This window comes from Acanthisitta chloris, unplaced genomic scaffold (assembly GCF_000695815.1).
Source record: "Acanthisitta chloris isolate BGI_N310 unplaced genomic scaffold, ASM69581v1 scaffold9941, whole genome shotgun sequence".
NCBI lineage: Eukaryota > Metazoa > Chordata > Aves > Passeriformes > Acanthisittidae > Acanthisitta > Acanthisitta chloris.
In genome coordinates this window covers 1-19,816 of record NW_008655452.1, presented here as the reverse complement: position 1 = coordinate 19,816, position 19,816 = coordinate 1, and the positions used below count along the sequence as shown (strand labels likewise).

At 39.0% G+C, this 19,816-nt stretch overlaps 1 protein-coding gene across 1 annotated transcript in view; it reads left to right on the top strand.

The window, feature by feature from the left end:
• The window catches only part of CFAP57 (cilia and flagella associated protein 57), a 21,570-nt gene extending 1,994 nt beyond the window's left edge, over positions 1 to 19,576 (top strand). The window contains exons 4-20 of the mRNA XM_009083908.1: positions 763 to 902; positions 1,567 to 1,732; positions 2,129 to 2,242; positions 2,735 to 2,947; positions 3,535 to 3,708; positions 5,684 to 5,845; positions 6,267 to 6,422; positions 8,501 to 8,594; positions 9,261 to 9,451; positions 10,435 to 10,608; positions 11,690 to 11,848; positions 12,245 to 12,388; positions 13,522 to 13,638; positions 14,516 to 14,650; positions 14,734 to 14,877; positions 18,983 to 19,076; positions 19,365 to 19,576. Coding sequence (XP_009082156.1) covers positions 763 to 902; positions 1,567 to 1,732; positions 2,129 to 2,242; positions 2,735 to 2,947; positions 3,535 to 3,708; positions 5,684 to 5,845; positions 6,267 to 6,422; positions 8,501 to 8,594; positions 9,261 to 9,451; positions 10,435 to 10,608; positions 11,690 to 11,848; positions 12,245 to 12,388; positions 13,522 to 13,638; positions 14,516 to 14,650; positions 14,734 to 14,877; positions 18,983 to 19,076; positions 19,365 to 19,576 — 2,589 coding nt within the window. The remainder of the gene's footprint in view (positions 1 to 762; positions 903 to 1,566; positions 1,733 to 2,128; positions 2,243 to 2,734; positions 2,948 to 3,534; positions 3,709 to 5,683; positions 5,846 to 6,266; positions 6,423 to 8,500; positions 8,595 to 9,260; positions 9,452 to 10,434; positions 10,609 to 11,689; positions 11,849 to 12,244; positions 12,389 to 13,521; positions 13,639 to 14,515; positions 14,651 to 14,733; positions 14,878 to 18,982; positions 19,077 to 19,364) is intronic.
• The last annotated feature ends 240 nt before the right edge of the window (positions 19,577 to 19,816 follow it).

Sequence of the window (19,816 nt, the reverse complement as noted above, 5' to 3'; positions counted from 1 at the left end):
CTGACCCACTTAAGAAAGGCTTTAACAGAGATATTTTTTGTGTAACTGGAGTAGTTTATGCTCTGCTGTGATATATAGAAACTTTCATGCAGTGATGGAGGTGGAACAGCCATGCGAATCTCATGTTACTCTAAAGTAATAGTTGTTGAAGTCCTAATTAGAAGTGAAACCTCTTTGTGAAAGACAAACATAATGAAAATCTTCCCCACTCTGAAGGAATAAAATAATGCGAAGTCAAGAGATAAATGTATATGTTAAATACGTATGGAAAGATCTTCACAGGAATGGGGGGTTATAGTTACTGATCCTTTTTTTCTCATGCAGCCTGAAATTTTATTGGTGCTTCACTTCCAGCATGTGGTACATAAACATCCAGGTTAAGTTGCTTATCACTCAGCACTTGATTTTTTAAAATATCTCCATAACCAGAAGGTCTTAACTGAATTCTTGCAGGTCCAGTTTTATCTGACTTACCCTTTTTTTTTTTTTATACCTGCCATTATGTTCTGCTCTTGCTAGTGTATGAGAGCTATGTAGCTTATGTCTCCCCTGCATCACTTTTCTTGATTATTTTTTACAAAGTTAAAACTAACATTGCTACATTTTTAACATTGGTGTGTTCAGACCAGTGCAGTAAAGGATAAAGTGATTTCCTCAAATCTATTCTACTACTGTATGCAAAGACTCATTATAGATTTCGTATCTGACTTACTGCCTGCAATGAAATATTTGTGATTTGTTAATGTTCTCATTGCTTTGCAGGAGAAGACATCTTATTTTGCATATCTGAATTTCCCATTGCATTCTGATTCAATCACTGGTCTGGACATCTGTGTTTGGAAACCCATTCTTGCTACTTGTTCCCTGGATAAATCTGTGCGCATCTGGAATTACAAGAAAAAGTGAAGTATTGTTTCTCTTTGTTATTATCCCTTGGTTTTTTGTATATTGTATTTAGCAGGCAGCAGCAGCAATCTTATATGAATGAGAGTGTTGTTCTGGTAAAATTCTTGTGTAGTGTGGGATGTGAATGGTCTTACTGACATGATTTGGGGAGTATGAATATGCAGTGCCTTTAAAAACAGTGCCAAAAGGATCCAAAGCCTTTTCTATTCTGCTATTTTTGTGTCAGACTTCTTGGGTTTTGGAAAAAAATCCTCAGGAAAGTTTTATTGAGCTTTGTCTTAAGATACTGTTGTCCCATCTCCTGCTTCTTAGCAATAGTTCTTAAGCAAAATGACTCCAGCTTTTAAGGCTCTGTGGAGGGAGAGAGGGAAAAAAATCTCAAGAGATGTTTCTGTAGGTTTGCAATCAGCATTTGCCTACTTCATTATATTACAGTACACAAGGATTTCCTTTTGTATCTTCCACACTTTCTCTGTGAACCAGAAAGTTTCCTGTAACATCTGTGTGATCATTACTTAGCTGAATAACAACCTGTTTCCTCAAGGACAAGGCAGAGTAGGATTGCAGCAGCAGATGTCCTTGCTCGGCCAGATAATGTCCTGTCAAGTGTGCATTGGGAGTTTGTACTGTTCCAGACTGCACAATGGTTTTCTCTTTCAGCACTTTGGAGCTGTGTAAGGAATACCATGAGGAAGCATACGCAGTGTCACTTCATCCCACTGGCCTGTTCTGCTTGGTTGGGTTTTCTGACAAACTCCGATTTATAAGTCTGCTGTATGAGGACTTGCATGTTTGCAAGGAGTTTGCTGTGAGAAAGTGTGAAGAGGTAAGGAGTGGTACAAAATTGGGATTGGAGAGTTATAGGGAGCAGAGTGGTGAAGAACATGAGAGAAGACAGAAACTTCTCCAATACATCCTAGTAGGATTTAGGATTGCAAAGCCTAGGGAAATGGATTCTGGCTATCAGAAAACAAGCTCAGAGGCTGATGCATAACTGTGGACCTGGGAAGCAGCAGAAAGGAGTAGTTTGCTCAGAAATACTCAAGGGCTGAATTTTACAGGGGAAAGCACCAATTAAGAAAGCAATAATGGGCTAATTATGTAATGGAGTTTTCTTTCTATGTAACAATGTGATATTAGATGATGCCGTTGAAATTTGATGCATTAATGTTTTTATCCACTCTATCTACAGTAAGTAATGTAAGTTATGTTGTTTCCGTAGTGCTCATTCAGTAATGGAGGCCATCTTTTTGCTGCAGTTAATGGAAATGTGATTCAAATTTATTCCAGCATCACCTTTGAGAATATTAATTATCTGAAAGGACATAGTGGGAAGGTTAGTAGACAAATGCTATGCAATACAAGTCATTCACATATTAACTAGTTGATAATTGAAGAGGTAAAATATAATTTTGGGTCTGAAATGAGCCCAAAATTAAGAATAGAAATACAAAACTCAGTTTTCTTTGATCAGAAGGCAATATGTGCATGCTTTAGGTACATCTAAAGCCTGTCCTTAAATTGAAGGTGAATGATTTGCAGGAAACTCGACCAGGAAAAATATCCCCATAATAAATTATAAAAATAGAATATACTACTCAGTACTGAAATTAACTTTTTCCTGACAGTGTGTTCATGAAGTAGTTCTTACTGATTTTGTGGGGTGGTTTTAATGCTAAAATAGAATTAGTTGAGAAACATGTAGGGTTTTTTAAGCAAGACTTTGAAGTATGATTCCAAAGTTGTCGTGGGTGTAGCAGTAAAATTACTCCATGCTGTATGTCTGTAAATACACATCAAGCTCATTGGTGTGTTTTGCTTTTGCCAGATACATGCAGTTAAATGGAATGCAGATGACACTAAGATTGTCTCCTGTGACACACATGGTTCTGTGTATGAGTGGAACTTGTTGACAGGTAAAAGAGAGTCAGAGTGTGTACTCAAGTCCTGCATCTACAGCAGTATTGCCCTGTCTTCTGATGCCAAAATCATCTTTGCTGTTGGATCTGACCAAACTCTCAAAGAAATTTCAGAGTCTTCGGTGAGTTAACAAGCACTCTGGGATTTTGCTAAATTCTCTGGGGAGTATTCTAGTGCTTTGGTTTCCTTATCATCCTTTTGGTAAGTAGGAATTGGTCTGGTTTTCAGAGCTGTGGTATTTAATCACAATTTTCTTGTGTTCATACGTCCTTTACCATGAAACGTGAAATTTTGTTTTAGTTTTGTACTTTTTGTAACTTTACTTGGATTTACCTAGAAGTCTTCTAATCCAGCTAACAGATTAACTAGGCAATATTGTCTCAAATGCTTGCTGACATACAAGTGTATCACATCTACTGCTGTGGGCTACATACTTTTTTTTTTTTTGTCCAGAAATGTGGAAAATTGTATGTGATAACCATTACATCTTTCAGAAGTGATCAACGTGTCAAACTTGGCTTGAAATTTTAATACTGCATATCTATAAAGCTTAATACTAATTACTCTTCATGGCTTTATCCCTATGGGCCTGTAGATTCTTTTAACTGCATTACTTGCTGCAGGCAGAAGTATGACAATTGCTCCTGCAGTACATAATCAAATACTTGCTGTAATGTGAGGATTTTGTGTTGTTGGTTTTATTTTTAGATCCAGCATGAAGTACCTGCTCATGGTGTTGTTTATACTGCTGTAGCTGTTTCTCATTCTGGGTCCATGGTATTTGTTGGTACATCTCTGGGGACAATTCGAGCTATGAAGTACCCATTAACTCTGACGATGGATTTCAGCGAGTATCAGGCCCATGCAGGTGCTGTTACAAAGGTAACACTGTAGTTTCTTCTCCCTGTGATACCTTTAGGGCTGATTCTCCTTCCCATTTCGTAGCATAATATGCTAAAACTAAGGTTGAGCCTGCACGTGGAGAATGATTACAGCATTCATAGAAGTCCTGTCTCTAGAAATGTGATGGAATAAGCTGTTGGCTAAAAACTGGCTTGCACCAGGTTACGAAACATGGCAAATGTCTGATGGAGAACTTTGATACAGCTCTTTCTGGAAAAAGGAAGATAAAATTATCATAGAATCACAGTGTCATAGAACCCTTTTAATTGGAAAAAACTGTAAGATCATCAAGTCCAACCATTAACTCCCAGCACTGCCACATCCACTCTAAACCATGTCCCTAAGTGCCCTATCTACACATCTCTTAAATCCCTCTAGAAATGGTGACTCCGCCACTTCCCTGAGGAGCCTGTTCCAGTGTGGCCAACCGTCTTGAAGAATGTTTTCCTAATATCCAATCTGAACCTCCCCTAGTGCAACTTGAGGCCATTTTCTCAGGTCCTATGACTTGTTACTTGGGAAAGGAGGCTGATCCCCACCTCGCTACAACCCCCTTTCAGGTAGTTGTAGAGAGCAATAAGGTCTGCCCTAAATCTCTTTTTCTCCAGGCTAAACACCTGCAGCTCCCTCAGCCACTCCTCATGAGACTTGTTCTTCAGACCCTTCACCAGCTCTATTCCTTTCTCGACACAATCCAGCACCTCAATGTATTTTCTTGTCATGAGGGGCTCAGAACTGGACACAGTACCTGAGGTGTGGCCTTGCCAGTGCTGAGTACAAGGGCACAATCCCTTCCCTAGTCCTGCTGACCACACTATTTCTGCCCATCTAAGCCATGAGCAGCCAGTTTCTCCAAGAGAATGCTGTGGTAAATGATGTCAAAGACTTCACTAAAGTCCAGTTAGACAGCATCTCCAGCCTTTCCCTCATCCATTAAGTGGGTCACTTTGTCACAGAAGGACAACAGGTTCATCAAGCAGGATCTGATTTTCATAAACCCATGCTGGATGGATCTTATCTCCTGGTTGTCCTGTACATGCTGCTTGGTGGTGCTCAAGATGACCTGCTTCATGATCTTCTCTGGCACCAAGGTAGCAGGCTGACAGGCCTGTAGTTCTCTGGATCCTTCCTTCTTTCAGCCCTTCTTGTAGATGGGCATCACATTTGCTGACTTCCAGTCAACTGAGACCTCCTTAGTAAGTCAGTACTGCTGACAAATTATTGAGAGGGGCTTGGTGAGCACTTCTGCCAGTTCCCTCAGTATGATCGGATAGATCCCCATTCTCCAGGAAGTCACACGTTCTGTCTTGTTAAAATTGGCCATAATTTTGGTATTTTAAGTATCACTGTCAACAACAGCACCTTGACTAAGAGTTGCACTGTTCAACATTAGAATATGAGCTTCAGTTATGGGAACTCTCCTTTCACCTTGCTCGTAAGCTGTATCAGCTCCCAAGTATTCTATGCCAGGCCATGCAGCCACAAGGGATCTGGAGGAGGTGACGGTAGCTATTACTAGATAGTTCTTGGTGAGCTTAGTTGCAGTTTCAAAAGAAAACATTTAGCTATCTGTTGCTCAAGCAAATTCTCAAAGAAAAATTCTAGACACCTTTAGAATTGTCACATAAGTTGCCTCTCTGTGCTGTAACTCTCTAGAAGGTCTTTTTTGTACCAGGTTTTAAAATATCTTCCTATGACTGAGGGCAGAAACAGATCCAATGTCTACACATGTTCTTCTTTTCTTTCTTTTCCCTTATTGTTTCAACCAGGTTGGAACAAGAGTAGAAGACATACCCAAAATGTTGGTAGTGGGGCTATGTTATTATTTCCACTTGACTTTTTGTGATAGAAATGAAGAGAGTATGTGGGTGGGGAGAAAAATTTGGTATAAAATGAAACTGTGTCTCCATTCTTCTGTGTCTCTTCTATTGTTTTGTTGTCTCTACCTTCTAAGATGTCAGTGACAAATGATGACGAATTTCTACTGACTGTCTCAGAGGATGGCTGTATATTTATCTGGAAAATGTATCATAAAGAAGGTGGGACACTGAAATTGGAGAAGGAAGTGGAGTATGCCGAGGAAGTGCTGATCATGAGATCAGATATAGAACAGAAGGTAGGAAGAGCAGCTTGTGAACATAAACCTTAGGATTCCTAGTGTACATTTGAGTGATGTTTGTGACTTGCATGGCTTTTATCACGAAAAGAAGTTCAGCAAATAGCTGCAGCTGTTTGTTAATATGGAAAGAGCATTGTACAGTGTGTGTGTGGTTTAGACTTTTCCCTAAGTACTTTCCCTCACGTCTTGAAATCACTTTTAATGGAGTAGAGAAGTCAGAAGCTGCATTTCTATAAACATTGTTGTAAGATAACAAAGGACTCCCACTTCTGGAACTTTGTGGTCTGTCTGTCTGAAAATTCTCTGCAAAGGCTGCCATTCATAAATATATGCATGTAAATAAAACATCCTTAACAAGTTGTTGCTAATGGCAAATATTCTCTCTGTTAAAACTGTCTTCTCATCCATGTCCTACCAGACTCAGGCAATGCTAGACCTGCAGATGGATGTGAAAGATCTACAGACAGAATATGATTATGAGCTACAACTCAGGGACATGTACTATAATGGAAAAATAAAGGCATTGGAAGATACTTTCACTCAGGAAATACACTCCCTTAAAACCAAACACGAGGTATGATTCATATTGCAGAACCAAATACCATGAAATCTTTCACTGAAGAGTTGAATTCAAGCTTGCATTACATATGTATGTGCCATAAAGCTTTTGAAAAAATGAATCATTCCTTCCCAATAGAGATGTTCTTGATATTTGTAAAGCATGAATCTGCCTCTGAGTCAAGTATCTTACAGGTACAAGGGGATGCAAGACTTCTCCTAGGTATCCTGTATCTTCACATAAAAACAGTACAACAAATACTGCCTGAGAGCAAGGATCAGTAAGCCATTTCACCCATGAGCAGAAATGGGATTGTGCCTTAAAAGCTCCTTTGCATATGGGGTTGCAGCTGCCGCAGGATCTGCCAGTTATGCTTTCTGTCCTGTCTGCTTAGATTTTTTAAGAACATCTGCTGAGGTGTCTTGTATGTTTTTCAAAAAGAGATGCAAAATATGTTCTCAGGATCTCTTCTATTTATGTGCTTATTGATTTCTCTGTGGTCATGAAGCAGAACTTCCCTGAAAGGCAAAGGCTACAATAATTCTTCCCAGTGTCTTATTTAGCTGTGTCTATTTGTTCTATTCTGTCCATCTGTCTGGGGCACACACTGGATTTCTGACCTGTACTTTACTATATTTCTAGAACCTTTGTAGCTTTAGAAGGCAAGTGATCCAGTAGCAATTCTCTCACAGTAAGAAGGTTTTATGTAAGAGATTACATGTCACATGATTCAATTCTGTCGACCTCATGTTCTTTTTGAGCTTTACCATCACCTGTCATGGTGATTTGTTACTGCTTATTTTGTTGAGTTGCACATAGTCCCTTCAAGCAGTATTTCAGTTTGACTCCACATAAAAAAGGATTCTAGTATGAAAGCTTGCCAAGTTATTTACTGGTTTTAGTATTTTACAGTCTTGTAATTTTCAAGTGCTCCTCTTACAACTTTTTGTCTTTTGGCCCTACAGATGTTCTAGTAGGTTTCTGATTTTTATTTTTTGAGGAAGTTTAATTTATCATTTTAGTATTTTCTTCAAGTAGTTCTTCAGACTCTTTGGCTTTTCTCAATGTGTTTTTTTCATTTAAATAAGCTGAGTTTTAACCTTTCTATTTTCCTTCTTGTTTTTTGTACAACTGAACCTTGCACAAGAAAGCCATTTCACTTCTTGTAGATTCCTCTGCCTGTGTTTTATCTGTGCTGTTTTTCTTCTGCAGTTCTTCAGGTCTTTTGATAAGTTGCACTGGCTATAGAGTTGTAATAATCTCTGCCATACTGAAAATTCTATATGTTTGTTGATAATAGGCTTGCAAGCAAATGCAAAAGGTCAGTAAAGGTTTTCTAGGCAGGCAGGTTGTGCTTCCTGTCCAAGTATCAGTGCATGTTAAGATTAAACTGAACAACAGCCTTGGACAGGCTTGGGGATAGCCTTTCTAGTTGTATCCATTAGAAAAGTAGAATATTTCTGCTTATGCAAGACCCGTGCAGTTGTTCTAAGGAGAAGGCAAGAAAGTTGTACCTATGGTACAATTCCTAGCTTTTCTGGGAAATTTCTCACCCATTTTCTTGCTCCAGTTCTTTGTGCTTTTTTTAGAAGATTAATTCAGATTTAGTAGTAGTCAGAGATTTCAAGCAAATGGCATTCAAAACTCTCTCTTGCTTATCTCATACTATGCAAATGTCCAGTGTTTTAGGACCTCAGAATTGCTTCAAGTGAGGCCAGAAGCAGCTTGATCTTTAATATCTGGACAACAATTTCTGGAACTGCAAATTCTCCTCAAGCAAGCACACAGAATGGAGTGGAAGCTTTTGTAGCTCACCAACTTTGCTTGTTAGACTAAGATTTTACATTACCCTGCATTATATCAACTCTTTTTACTACTTTCCCTTAGCTTTCCATGGTTTTGTAACTTGTCATAGCAAACTAATCTCTGGGGAAACTTCTATTAGTGACACATGGCATTGGAATTTTGGTGAGAGAATTCAAACATGGTTCTGATATGTATATACTCTCCACCACAAGGAAGACTACTAACCATCTGGACATTTATTTGCCTAGTTTTAAATTAAAATGTATTTTTCTTATTTTTCCCCCCAGATTTTACAGGCAGAGAAAGAAAAACAGGAGCTACAACACCAGTTGCAACTGTCTGAGCTGATGAATAAACAAGCCAGGGTGGTGCAACAGCTAGGTTAGACTATAACAAGTGTTTGCAACTAGAATCTGGAGGAAATGCTTTAGATTAATAGCAAGTAATGTGACAAGGAGGAACTACTAGACTAGAAGTACAAGGAAAAATGTCATATAGGTATTGCAGACCAAACATTTGTCTCATCTGCACCACACACATGCCCATGATTAGAACATGCACATGGGCACATGTATATTAGAGGTTTGGTTCTTGAGATTGGTAACTTCTTTATTTTATAGCTCACTGTGCAAGAATAGTGAAGTCATACAGTTGAGCAAGTAGGCTAATGTACAGTGCACACAGCATGGAAAGACCTGGGCCCCAGATTCATGATCAAGATAAAAATACTGCAAATTAATACCAAAGAGCAAGTCCACCCATGAATGAGTCCATTGCCTGCTCATACTTTGTAACAGTTGAGCTTATACACCTCTGCCATAGTTGCCATCTCAAGGGAATGCCTAGATTAGTTGTCAATTTTGTGTGGCCATAGAGTCTAAAACCGCTGTATATCTGATGAAGAAAGTGATGAAGTGCTTCTACTATAATTTATTGCAACCATCTGCCAAAAAGACAGTAAGAATAAGACAGTGATGACTGTAAAAGGGTAGGATTCACCTCTCTTTTCTATTTGTTTTATCCATTCTATATGTTTCTTGTTAACAGAGTCTGACAGTAATCAGAAACTCTTAATGGGTAATGAGAAATACCAGGAGCTGCAACTGAAATCCCAGGAGATGGAGGAGGAATATGATAAACAATTGCACAATCTGAAGGAAAGCAAAAACAGGGCTGTGGAGGAACTAAGAGAATATTATGAAGAACAACTTAAAGAGAAATCTGTTCTGCTGAAACAGGTATGAAATGTGATTTATGGTTTGGTCTGTTGACCAAGCTTATCTTCAACTGTAGTAACATGTTCTCTAGGAGAGGAGAGGTTGGCATCTTCCATGCAAATCCTGATCTGCCTGTAACCTTGGGAAAATACGTTGACAGGTAGAACAGTAATGAGGAAAATGCCACTGAGTTACTAACTTTTCTGGGCTTCATAACTTGAGTAAGTAACCTGCTAAGATTAATATCCTAGGACATTCTCAGCTTTGTCTCCATTTCTCCTAAATCTAGGAACACCTGTTTATTAATGTGGCTTAGATTATACTTCAGCTGTAATTGAAGAAGGATTTAATCATGTTGTTCCAGTGAAGAGATAACTTTTTTTAAATGGTGAATTAAATTCCTGAGTCCTTTAGGTTCCTACCTGCATAATTTGGGGAACAAAAGTAAATACCCTGAGTGCTTCAAAAACTCCTGCACATTGAGGTCAAAGACTTGGCTTGACAAAGGGCAGGCAGATAACAAATACTTACATATCTAGAGTAAATAAATCCTATCCAACATTACTGTTTGCAGTGCTGTGTTGCAATACCAATTTGAAGAGAGTGTGGGAAGAGAGGCATACAGAAACTGAGACAAACCTGAGCGGTTATTTGTCCTAATGCATCGGAAACAGCAATTTTAAATGATCTCAAGTGTTACTGGTTTGTGATTTCTGCAGGCAGAACAAGTTTGCTGAGGTTACTGTTTGGGCCAGGTTCCTAACTTGAAACATTCAAGTCTTAAGAATTATTTATACAATAAAATTTGAAGTCTATGTTACCAGTTTTTAAAGTTACTTTAATCCCCTAAGAAATTAAATTACCTTAAATGATGTTGCTGCAATTGAAGAGTCCACTAAATATAGATCCTCCCAGGAGAAACACAGCTACAAGTAAAGACTTTTCCTCTCTTTTATTGTTCTCTTACTGTTGTCTTCTCTAATATTTGCTTTCCTTAACTGCAGGCAGAGGAGAATATAAAGAAGCAGCTTCAAGCACATGAAGAAACTGTGAAACAAATCTATGAAGATGGAGACCAAGAAATCTTGGAAATCAAACTCAAGTATGAGAAACAGCTCGCAGAAGGAAAAGAGTCCAGCCTGCAACTGAAAGGGGAAATAGGAGTCACGAATAAAAGGGTATTTTTCATTCTGTGGTAGTACCAGAGCTGCATGTAGAGACCTATAGCTGAGGATTGAATGTGATTAATCCATGTCAATTTAGTCTGTTAATTTAGTCTGTACATATGTGGCATTTCATATGAGACCAATAGCCCCTTCTTACATTAGTCTAAATGTTTTAGAGTCTTTGGGCAGAGGAAGCATCTCTGTGCTGATTGTGTTACTGATATGATTAGAGAGATATGATAAAGGTGATGTGTTTTTATTAGTACAAATCCTTTTATCTACATAGTTTTAAATTATAAGTAACATTGTTCATCCTATGATGGGAAAGAAATGAACCTTTTAATTTTCCTGAGATCTAATGCATTGCTTTGTTAGTAAAATACTTCTACTGCTTCATTTGATGTCATAAACACTGTGTTTTGTATGCATCATCATTTTTTATTGGTTTTACTAGGAATTTTAAGGAGGCACAAAATCTTTTACCTCTTTTATTGTCTGGGTATTATAGTTGCCTGAGGATGTCAGAGGGACATTTTTTCTTTCATTTCCATCAGTATCTATGTGAAAACAGAGATGTTCTTTTCATGCCCTCTAGTATCATGGTACTGCCTTTAGTTTCATTGTCTTCTAGACATCAGGAAATTCTTCATGGGTCTTCACAGTTTGTCCAGAACCATTCATTGGTTCCAACATTCTTGAATTCACAGATCTTGGAACTGAGACAGGGATTTTGAGAGTACCCAGGAGCTATGACCTGGATACCCTTCCACCTTAAAAGAATTTTCCATGGATTGAGTGTTTTCTGCAGATGATTCTTGGGTATAATATCCATACCCTTCTTGTTTCTGGATGCAAATTCCTTGCTTCCTTGTACTGCAGTGAGTATTACATCAGAATATACAGAAAAAAGCAAAAATGGATATTCAACCCCCTTTTGAGTTACAGGCACATAACTGATGTGATGCTCCTTCATCATATGGTAGTTTGATATCCTTTATCCCACACTGTCTACAGGGTATCTTACAGAATAGGATGGCTAAGTTGTGCACAGCTTTTGGAAACTCTTAAGTTCTTACTTTTTTTGCCTCTCTAGTTGAACAACCTACAGAAAGAGCTCAAGAAACGAAACAGGGATACTGAGGAAATGAGACTGGAACAACAGAAGCTGCAAGACACCATTAAGTCACTGGAGAAGGACATCTTGGCACTGAAGACAGAGCTTAAAGAGAGAATTGACACTATCCTAGACAAGGTGAGAAACTGGACAGTTGGCTGAGATCAAAATCACCTCCCTTAATTTTATACAAATATTTATTTTCACAGTATTTATTGTGATCATATCGCATGACTGGAAACTCAGTTTTAACTTAAAGAATTTGAGATTTTGTTTTTTAGTTGACATTCTAAGTTTTCCTTGGGGAGCTCAGGTTCAGCATATTGAGTTTCTCGTTCCCTGTTATGGGATCTCTAGATGGCTCTGCATTATTTTTCCCCTCCCTTCTCACTCAATCTGTAGACTTGCAGCTGAAGTTCAGTCTTCTGCTAGATGTGTGACTGTTGGTTTTGCCTCTACCATGTTTGTGCCTCGTCCTAGGGATCTGTTTGGGAGTGCTGGTCTGATTCAGAGCTCTGTACTGATTTCTTCCAGGAAAAACATATCTCTGACCTAAAAATGAAAAACCAGGAACTGCAAAATTTCAAGTCTGTACTGAGTTGCAAAATAGAGGAGCTTGAGAAGCAAATGGAGTCACGTGAAAATGATGCTAAAACAATGAAGAAACAGATCCATGAGGTAACATTCTCATTTGGCCTCTGCTACTAAGCCCTTTGTCTGAATACAAAGATGACCCAACAGGTCCCATGAAAGATTCCATCCTGTTTGTTCCTTGACTTTTTCCAAGGATACACAGCACTGGTCCAATATCTTTGGAGCTAATAAAAATAGCTGGTATTTAATTTTTTATCACAAGCTACCAGGGACCAACACAGTTATTTAACTTCCTGTTTCAGTATTCTAGATTTTGCTTAAAAATAGATCTTATCTTTATGTGGTTTCCTTCCATGTACCCTGTAGGGCTTGCAAGACACTGCTTTTACTGTTTTGGAGGAAAAGAGAGTGGACTTCTCTCAGAAAAATTGCAGATTTGTGGAAACAATTCTGCTTAGGGGTTAGGTGCATGGAAAAATTATATTAATCAGCTGATATGTGGGAAATTTGCATGTATTCATACTTAGCTTGTAGTAAATTCATTGAGGCAACTTATTTATGATAGGAACTTAGTATCATCTCTCCACAGATGTACCCTTAGCTCAGCCAAACTAGGATTATGGTGACATAGCTAATCAGTGACTCAGTTTTCATAAGTCTGTTTATGCAGAACAGTAGCCTCTTCAATAACATGCAAACTAATGAACAATTTGTGTGTACTTCAGACTAGCATGATGAAATCCCTGTTGTCTCTTCTGGTCACCATCTTATGCCATTAAATGCTGTGATACCCTAATTGTTTTTTTCCTGTGTATTCTACATATGTACCTACAGTTTTTCAATTCATTTGTTTCTTTTCAGCATCAGGTTCTACTTAGTGTTGCCCTTACTCTTTCCAGTATTGACTGTTCATTTATAGCTCATACATTTTTATTCAGATGGAACAGTAAAGCTCCAGTTCAGCTCAAGGAAATGAAGGGACATCGCATCATTTTAATGAATGTAACTCAGAAGGGAGAGGAATATTCCGTGTTGTGGTTTCTGTATATTCTGACAGAGGGCAATGTTGTTCCAAAATTGACGTTTTCGGTTTGTAATTCAACCTGAAGGGGGCGCTTCTCCCTCAAGTCTTTGTTCCCAGTCTCTGTTTTTCCTGTTAGGAGTTGTTTTTTCATGTCTCGTTTTAGTTCTGATTTCCTCCTCCTGCTTCCTTTCAGATGGAGGGGGAGCTGGAACGATTCCACAAGGAGAGCACACAGTTGAAGCTGAACATCACACAACTGCAAGAGAAACTAAAGGCAACCTATGGTGAGATCCACAGAGAGAGGCAGAAGGTATGGGGCACAGCCACTTGTACAGGTCCTGTGGAATGACATTTGTGGGGACAGAACACTGTGGGAGCATTAATCTGAGCTAACAAGTACTTCAGGGGTACTGTGCCCAAGGACCATGAGAGGTCAGTGGGAACAAAGACAGAAAACTTCTAAGCCTGCAGCCAGGTTAGAGAGTTGATATTAAAAATAATCCAGTTATTTATGTGTCAACACATATTCTCCTGGGTTTATCAGAACAGTGAGGCAAATGCTTACCTAACTGCCCATTCCTGCCCGAGCTTGAAATCTGGAGACACTTGATCTAAACAGGAGCAACATGTAGGATAGCACCAAGGCATTAGGAGGATGAAATAAAGGGTAGACTCATTAATGAATGAGTCAAGGACCTCTTGTTTGACAAGCACATCAGACATGAGGGAGGCAGAGGACTGCAGGTGAAGGTGGGGGAGCTTAGCAGGTGATGCATGAGTGAGGAAGCAGGTAGAGGGGCCTGGTAGAAACTAAGAAAGAATGAGAAGGCAATCTCGATGTGAAATCAGAAAGCTGTTACTGTGTCTGATATGTGATTTGTCCCTTGACTTCTTTTGTTAACTGTTGGTATGTTCTTTCTAAATAAGAAGGTAGGGTGTTTGGGAAAGAACAGTGGGCAATAGCCACAGTTTTTCAGGAGCCATCTCTGGATGCTGGCACTTACATTACCCAATGCAAGTATCTTGCCTTATTATTACTGCTAAAATGTATCTCTGCTATTCAGTATGTAGTGGTGACATCCCCTTCTGCTGGCATTTTCACCAGTTCCACCACACTTTCTAGAAAATTACACATGATAGAGTGTTCTGATGAGCCAAATAAGAATGTAACTACATCATTCTTGCAGAAGCAAAATATGGAAACTCTCATAAAACGATTTAAAGCAGATCTTCATAATTGTGTGGGCTTCATTCAAGATTCCAGAAAAATGAAATATTGTATCTGTGAACTCTACACCAAGTATGTGCAACAATCAGACATGGTGAGTCAGGACCTTTGCCTTCTCCTTGCAGATGATTTTGTCTGGTAGTGTAATTACTGAGGCAACATTCTGTGTCCTCTCAGGTGGGGACTGAATCAGTAGACACAGATTTGCAGCAGCAGTACATGAAACAGCAAGAGTATCATGAGAGGGATTTGGCAGCTTTAAAAAAAAAGGCAGTGAAGGATCAGGAAATGCACCAAGCTGCTTACATGCGCATCTTGCAGGTAAGAAGCCTTTTCCTTGTGGTATGGAGAGGGAACGAAGCAATCAACTGCACAAGAGACCTTAGCAGTCTTACTGTTATGGTTTCTTAGGACTTTGAAACAATTTTGGCTGGGTTCCTTGCCAGAAATTCCATTAAATTTTCTGAACAAAAAGAGCAAGATCTTTGAAGTCAGAAATTGCTGTTATTTTGTGGGTATTTTCATTTATCTCCCACTCCCCAATCTAAAAGGAGATAGGGAACCTCTGCTGCCTGGAGATTTTTAAAGTAATTAATGTACTTATTTTTTATTACAAATAGTATTTATAATTGACATCATAGTCTATTTGCCCCTGTCTGAGTGTCAAGCTGTATTTGCTATGTTTAGGAAGTAATTTTGGAGGAAGAAAATAAAAAACCATTACTTTCTTTAGTCACATAGTCGTGTGCCTACCGGTCTGAATTCAGGAGAACTTTCTGCTTTTAACATCCATTTTTTTCAGAGAAGTTCAGAAATACATGAGGAATATGCCTAGGTAAACTCGTGACTGCAGAGTCAAAGATCCAATTTGTTTTCATCTGGAGTGAGAGGATCTGACACTCCACACCAGATATCCCTGGAGGACATCTTTTTTAGTCTCTTCTTACCATGATCTTCTTCTGCTCAGTCAGCATTTCCTTTTCCCCTCCCTGGCCCTTTCTTCATTGTTACTTTATTATGCTTCCTCAGGATCATTAGACCTCAGTCCCCTCCTAAGTCATCTGTTCTTTGCTATTTATTCATAATTTGATTCTTCAGGGCTAGGCAGCAGCAGTCTTTGTCCCTGGCCCTATTCTAGTTTTTTCACTCCTTCTGTGAGCTAGATGTTTCCTTTGGCACAAAAGGATATGGCTTCAGAAAATAACCTGAAGAATTTCCTTGCTGAAATAGGGTGACAGATGGTGTTCATAATTACAATACTTGATGTCTTGGATCAGTAAGCCTAACATGAAATGATGATTAAAACTGAATTAATAAAACATCTGGAAGATGAAGATATCAAAGATTCTAACCAGCCTGATTTCTTCAAAGAAAAAGCAGTTCTCTGAAGTCCAGTAGATTAATGAGACTTTGCAGCCAGGAAGAATTATCATGGTCTTTCAGTCCTTCACAGGAGGCTTTTAAGACTAGTTTAGACAAACTTCTATCAGGACTTGCTTTGAAAATGTAAATGACATCTTGACAGCCTTCTAGCCCTGTATTTTTATTATTCCTCAGTTGTGCTTACATTTTCAGAGCTATGTGTTCCTCTTTGAGTGATTATTCATAGGTACAGCCCACTAGTGACTGCTCCAACAGATGATCAGAACTGTCAAAATAATTTTAATTATTCTTAACAATTGGCAAGTTACTTGTTGTATACCTATTAGTTTTCCCTCCAGCCTTCTGTATTTGTAATGGCTCCTTTGCCACTTGGATACATAAGAACAAAGACACTGAATAATCTTGAAGTAATGCTGCTTAAACTGAACCCCCATATAGGATGATCTTTTCTAAATGTCCTACTTGTCTCTGTGATAGTCAGCACCATAGGGACTTCCTAGGCTGTAGATTGCATCCAGACATCATATGTAGTTGCATTTGATGGGCTCATTCTCTGTGCATTTGGTTGATCCCTTTTCTGAAACAATTGGTTCTTTGCCACAACATCCTGTGACAATGAATTTTCCCATGAACATTTATTTTAATCCATTCCATGGCCATTGCACTGCAGTGCAAGCATTCCGTCCCAATGCGAAGATTGAATTAAAGGCTAATCTCCCTGGAGAGAAGGCCTCTTCAGAAAAATGTTATCAGTATCAACCAGCAGCCTTCTAGCACCCAGCAAACCAAACAAGACATTTCCACATAGCCCAGATTGCCTCATACAACATACTCTGTATTACATTGTCTAATAGACCAAAAGCAAGATCTTCATTTGATAGCAGCATGCAATCACTTGGACTGAACCTGTGAAGATCATCATAGAATGTAAGGGTTGGAATGGACCTTAGAGGTCATCTAGTCCCACCTGCCCCTGCCCTGGGCAGGGACACCTCCTCACTAGATCAGGTTGCTCAAAGCCTCATCCAACCTGGCCTTGAACACTGCCAGGGTTGAGGCAGCCACTGCTTCCCTGGGCAACCTGTTCCAATGTCTCACCACCCTTATAGTAAAAAACTTTCTTCTCACATCTAACGTAGACTTTCCCTCCTTCAGTTTGAATCCATTACCCCTTGTCCTATCACTGCAGTTCCTAACAAAGAGTCCCTCTGGATCCCTTACAGGCCCTTGAGATATTGAAAAGATGCTTATGACTAAATTACACCTAAACTGAAATGCTGTGACCTCACCCTGAAAGTTGATCAAAATAAAATTATCTTGAATTGGAATTTACCTTTTTCATGTGTTCCTTTCAGGATCAAGCTCTGGAATAAATGCATAGAGTCAAATTTCATCTGTATTTAAAGGCTTGAATTAAATAAATCAGAGTCAACAAAGTGTTATATTTCCAGAGCAGGCTGCCTGAACACCCAACTCATGCTGCATTTAGAGGCCAACATAACCACTGCAGGAATGACTGTTCTTGCCCAACAAGTTCAGACCTTAATGCATCCCACAGTCTTCCTCCTGTCAGTGACTTTCAGCTAAGGGGAAACTAAGGCACAGCTGCTGAACTTGTCTTGGTGTGAAGTATTGAGAATCAGCCTCACACAAGGGCCTTGAGTTATTGCTACCAACTTGAACTCCTTGAGTGCATCAATGTACAGATAGTTGTGGTAAACTTTGTTATTATCCAGTTTTCAGTTGTGTGGTGCCAATACTTTCATAAGTATACTGTAAGGAACTGAATCATATGCTTTGCATAATCTCTTATGGCAACATAATTATCTCTATCAATCAAAATTATCATTAAAAAATCCCCCAAGATTTGAAGACACCTTTCACATGGGAAGATTTCATTAATCCTTGTTAATCTCCTGTTGTTTTAGTGGGTTCCCTACTGCTTGAGACTGGTATTATGTGAGGCACTCAAAGCATACCTTATTGCCATTTATCATTTTTTAAATATAGCCACTTATGGTGAAGTTCCAGGGTCTGGAATGGTGCTGAGTTCCAAAACTTCTAAAAAACCCACCACAGGTAGCTGAAATAGTTGCTGTTCTTGGTTCAAGTATGATGGCAGCTGTTTAACATTTGCCATAGTTATAGATATGATAAGGTATTTCACTGTCTTTGTAAGAGGCAAATATACAATTCCACTTCTCTCTCCTGAATTCAGAAAAAAAAATATTTTGTTAATGGTGCTCCTGTGTTTGAATCATGAGAAACTGTTTTATCATCCTTCACTAGTATTAGCCCCCACTGGTTTTGCTGAAGCCTTTGAATCTGTCGCAACAGTGGATAAAGTATATATACTGGTACTTTCACAGCTTCTTCAGCAAGTGCTTCATGGTAGGCTACTAAAAAAATGTACTTTTGAATTAAAGATTGAACTTTTAGGGGCTGAAAACTAACTAAAAAAAGGACAAAAGATGAATACATGGCTAACTTTTCCTCATAACACCATGGTAGCAGTAGGTCTCTCAAGTCTCTATATGCTTTCTATATTTCTTAGTAATTTGGAATGGGTGTTGAAAAGTGATGTCTGTCAGAACTAATGAACAGGGCTTTGAATAACTGCAAGGAGATACAGATAATTTAAATGAACAAATACACTGTGACAAATGAAAAGCAAAATAATACACACTGGAGGGAGAGATGGGAATTCTTCACATTAATTCTGAATTAATTGGATCAGTCTAGGAAGGGCTCTGAGCTTCCCTGTGGAAATGGCAAGGAAGATGATACCTTGGAGTGCAGCTGCAGTCGTAAAAGCATAACAAATATTAGTTTATGGAGCTAACGTGGTTTGAATACTCTCATGGTTTGTGTCAATCCACTGTGACCTTATCTGAGATGTTGTGTACTGTACTGATTGCCCTGTATCTTCTGCCTGTGATACTGATTCTATACTGTTCAGTGTCTTTCTCAGTGAGATGAAGATATATCTTGCTCAGCCAGATAGCACCCGTGCTTTTCCTTACCAGGCATATTGTTTTTGCAGGAAAATGTGAGTCTGATTAAGGAAATTAATGACCTGCAGCAAGAACTGAAGGTGGCTCATGCAACCAAGAAAAAAAAAGCAGTTCAAGACACAGGTGAATTGTCCTTCTTGTATGTTTTCCATATTGTCACTACACATTCCAGGAGCCCTTTTTGTCCTTGGTGAACAATTCTATTACTGTCTATGTATCATTCTAGCTTGTCTGCCTGGTGGGACCTGTTATATTGTAATGTTAATTGTAGAAGCTGCTAAATACAGCAGAATCTTACCATTTAGATGTACTCCTTCAGTCCTGAAAGATGCCTTCCCTTGTTCATGCCAAAGAACTGCATGAGCTGGACCTTTGTGACTGTGCTATGTCCTCTCTGATTTTACCTTCTAGCTCCCTCCAGTGAACGGCTGTCTAGCCCAGCTGTCTTGAGGTTGAATGCAGAGGAGGAAAATGAGAAAATCATAGAAATGCAGCAGGTAGAAATTAACTCTCTACGAGACCAAATCCAGGAGAAGGAGCAAGTCACTGCAGTTCAGTCTCTCTTAGCTGGAAGTCTTCCTGATTTGAATCTGGAAAGAAACCACAAGACACAGCAACAGTGACCTGGTTCAAGGATGCCTTACATTATTATATCCTCGTGGCAAGATCAGAAATGCGACATGATACTTTAGACTTCCATGATCCTACAGTCTTCCACTAGAAGCATTTGTGCAGCACTCACTGCTCTGAACACAGGCAACAACCTTCACTCCCTTCTGCTTCTCTGGAATCTGCCCTTTCCATGAGACCTAGGAGCCAAGAGAAAAAAAAAATAAATGTGTGTCTCGGTTTGAGAGACAGGT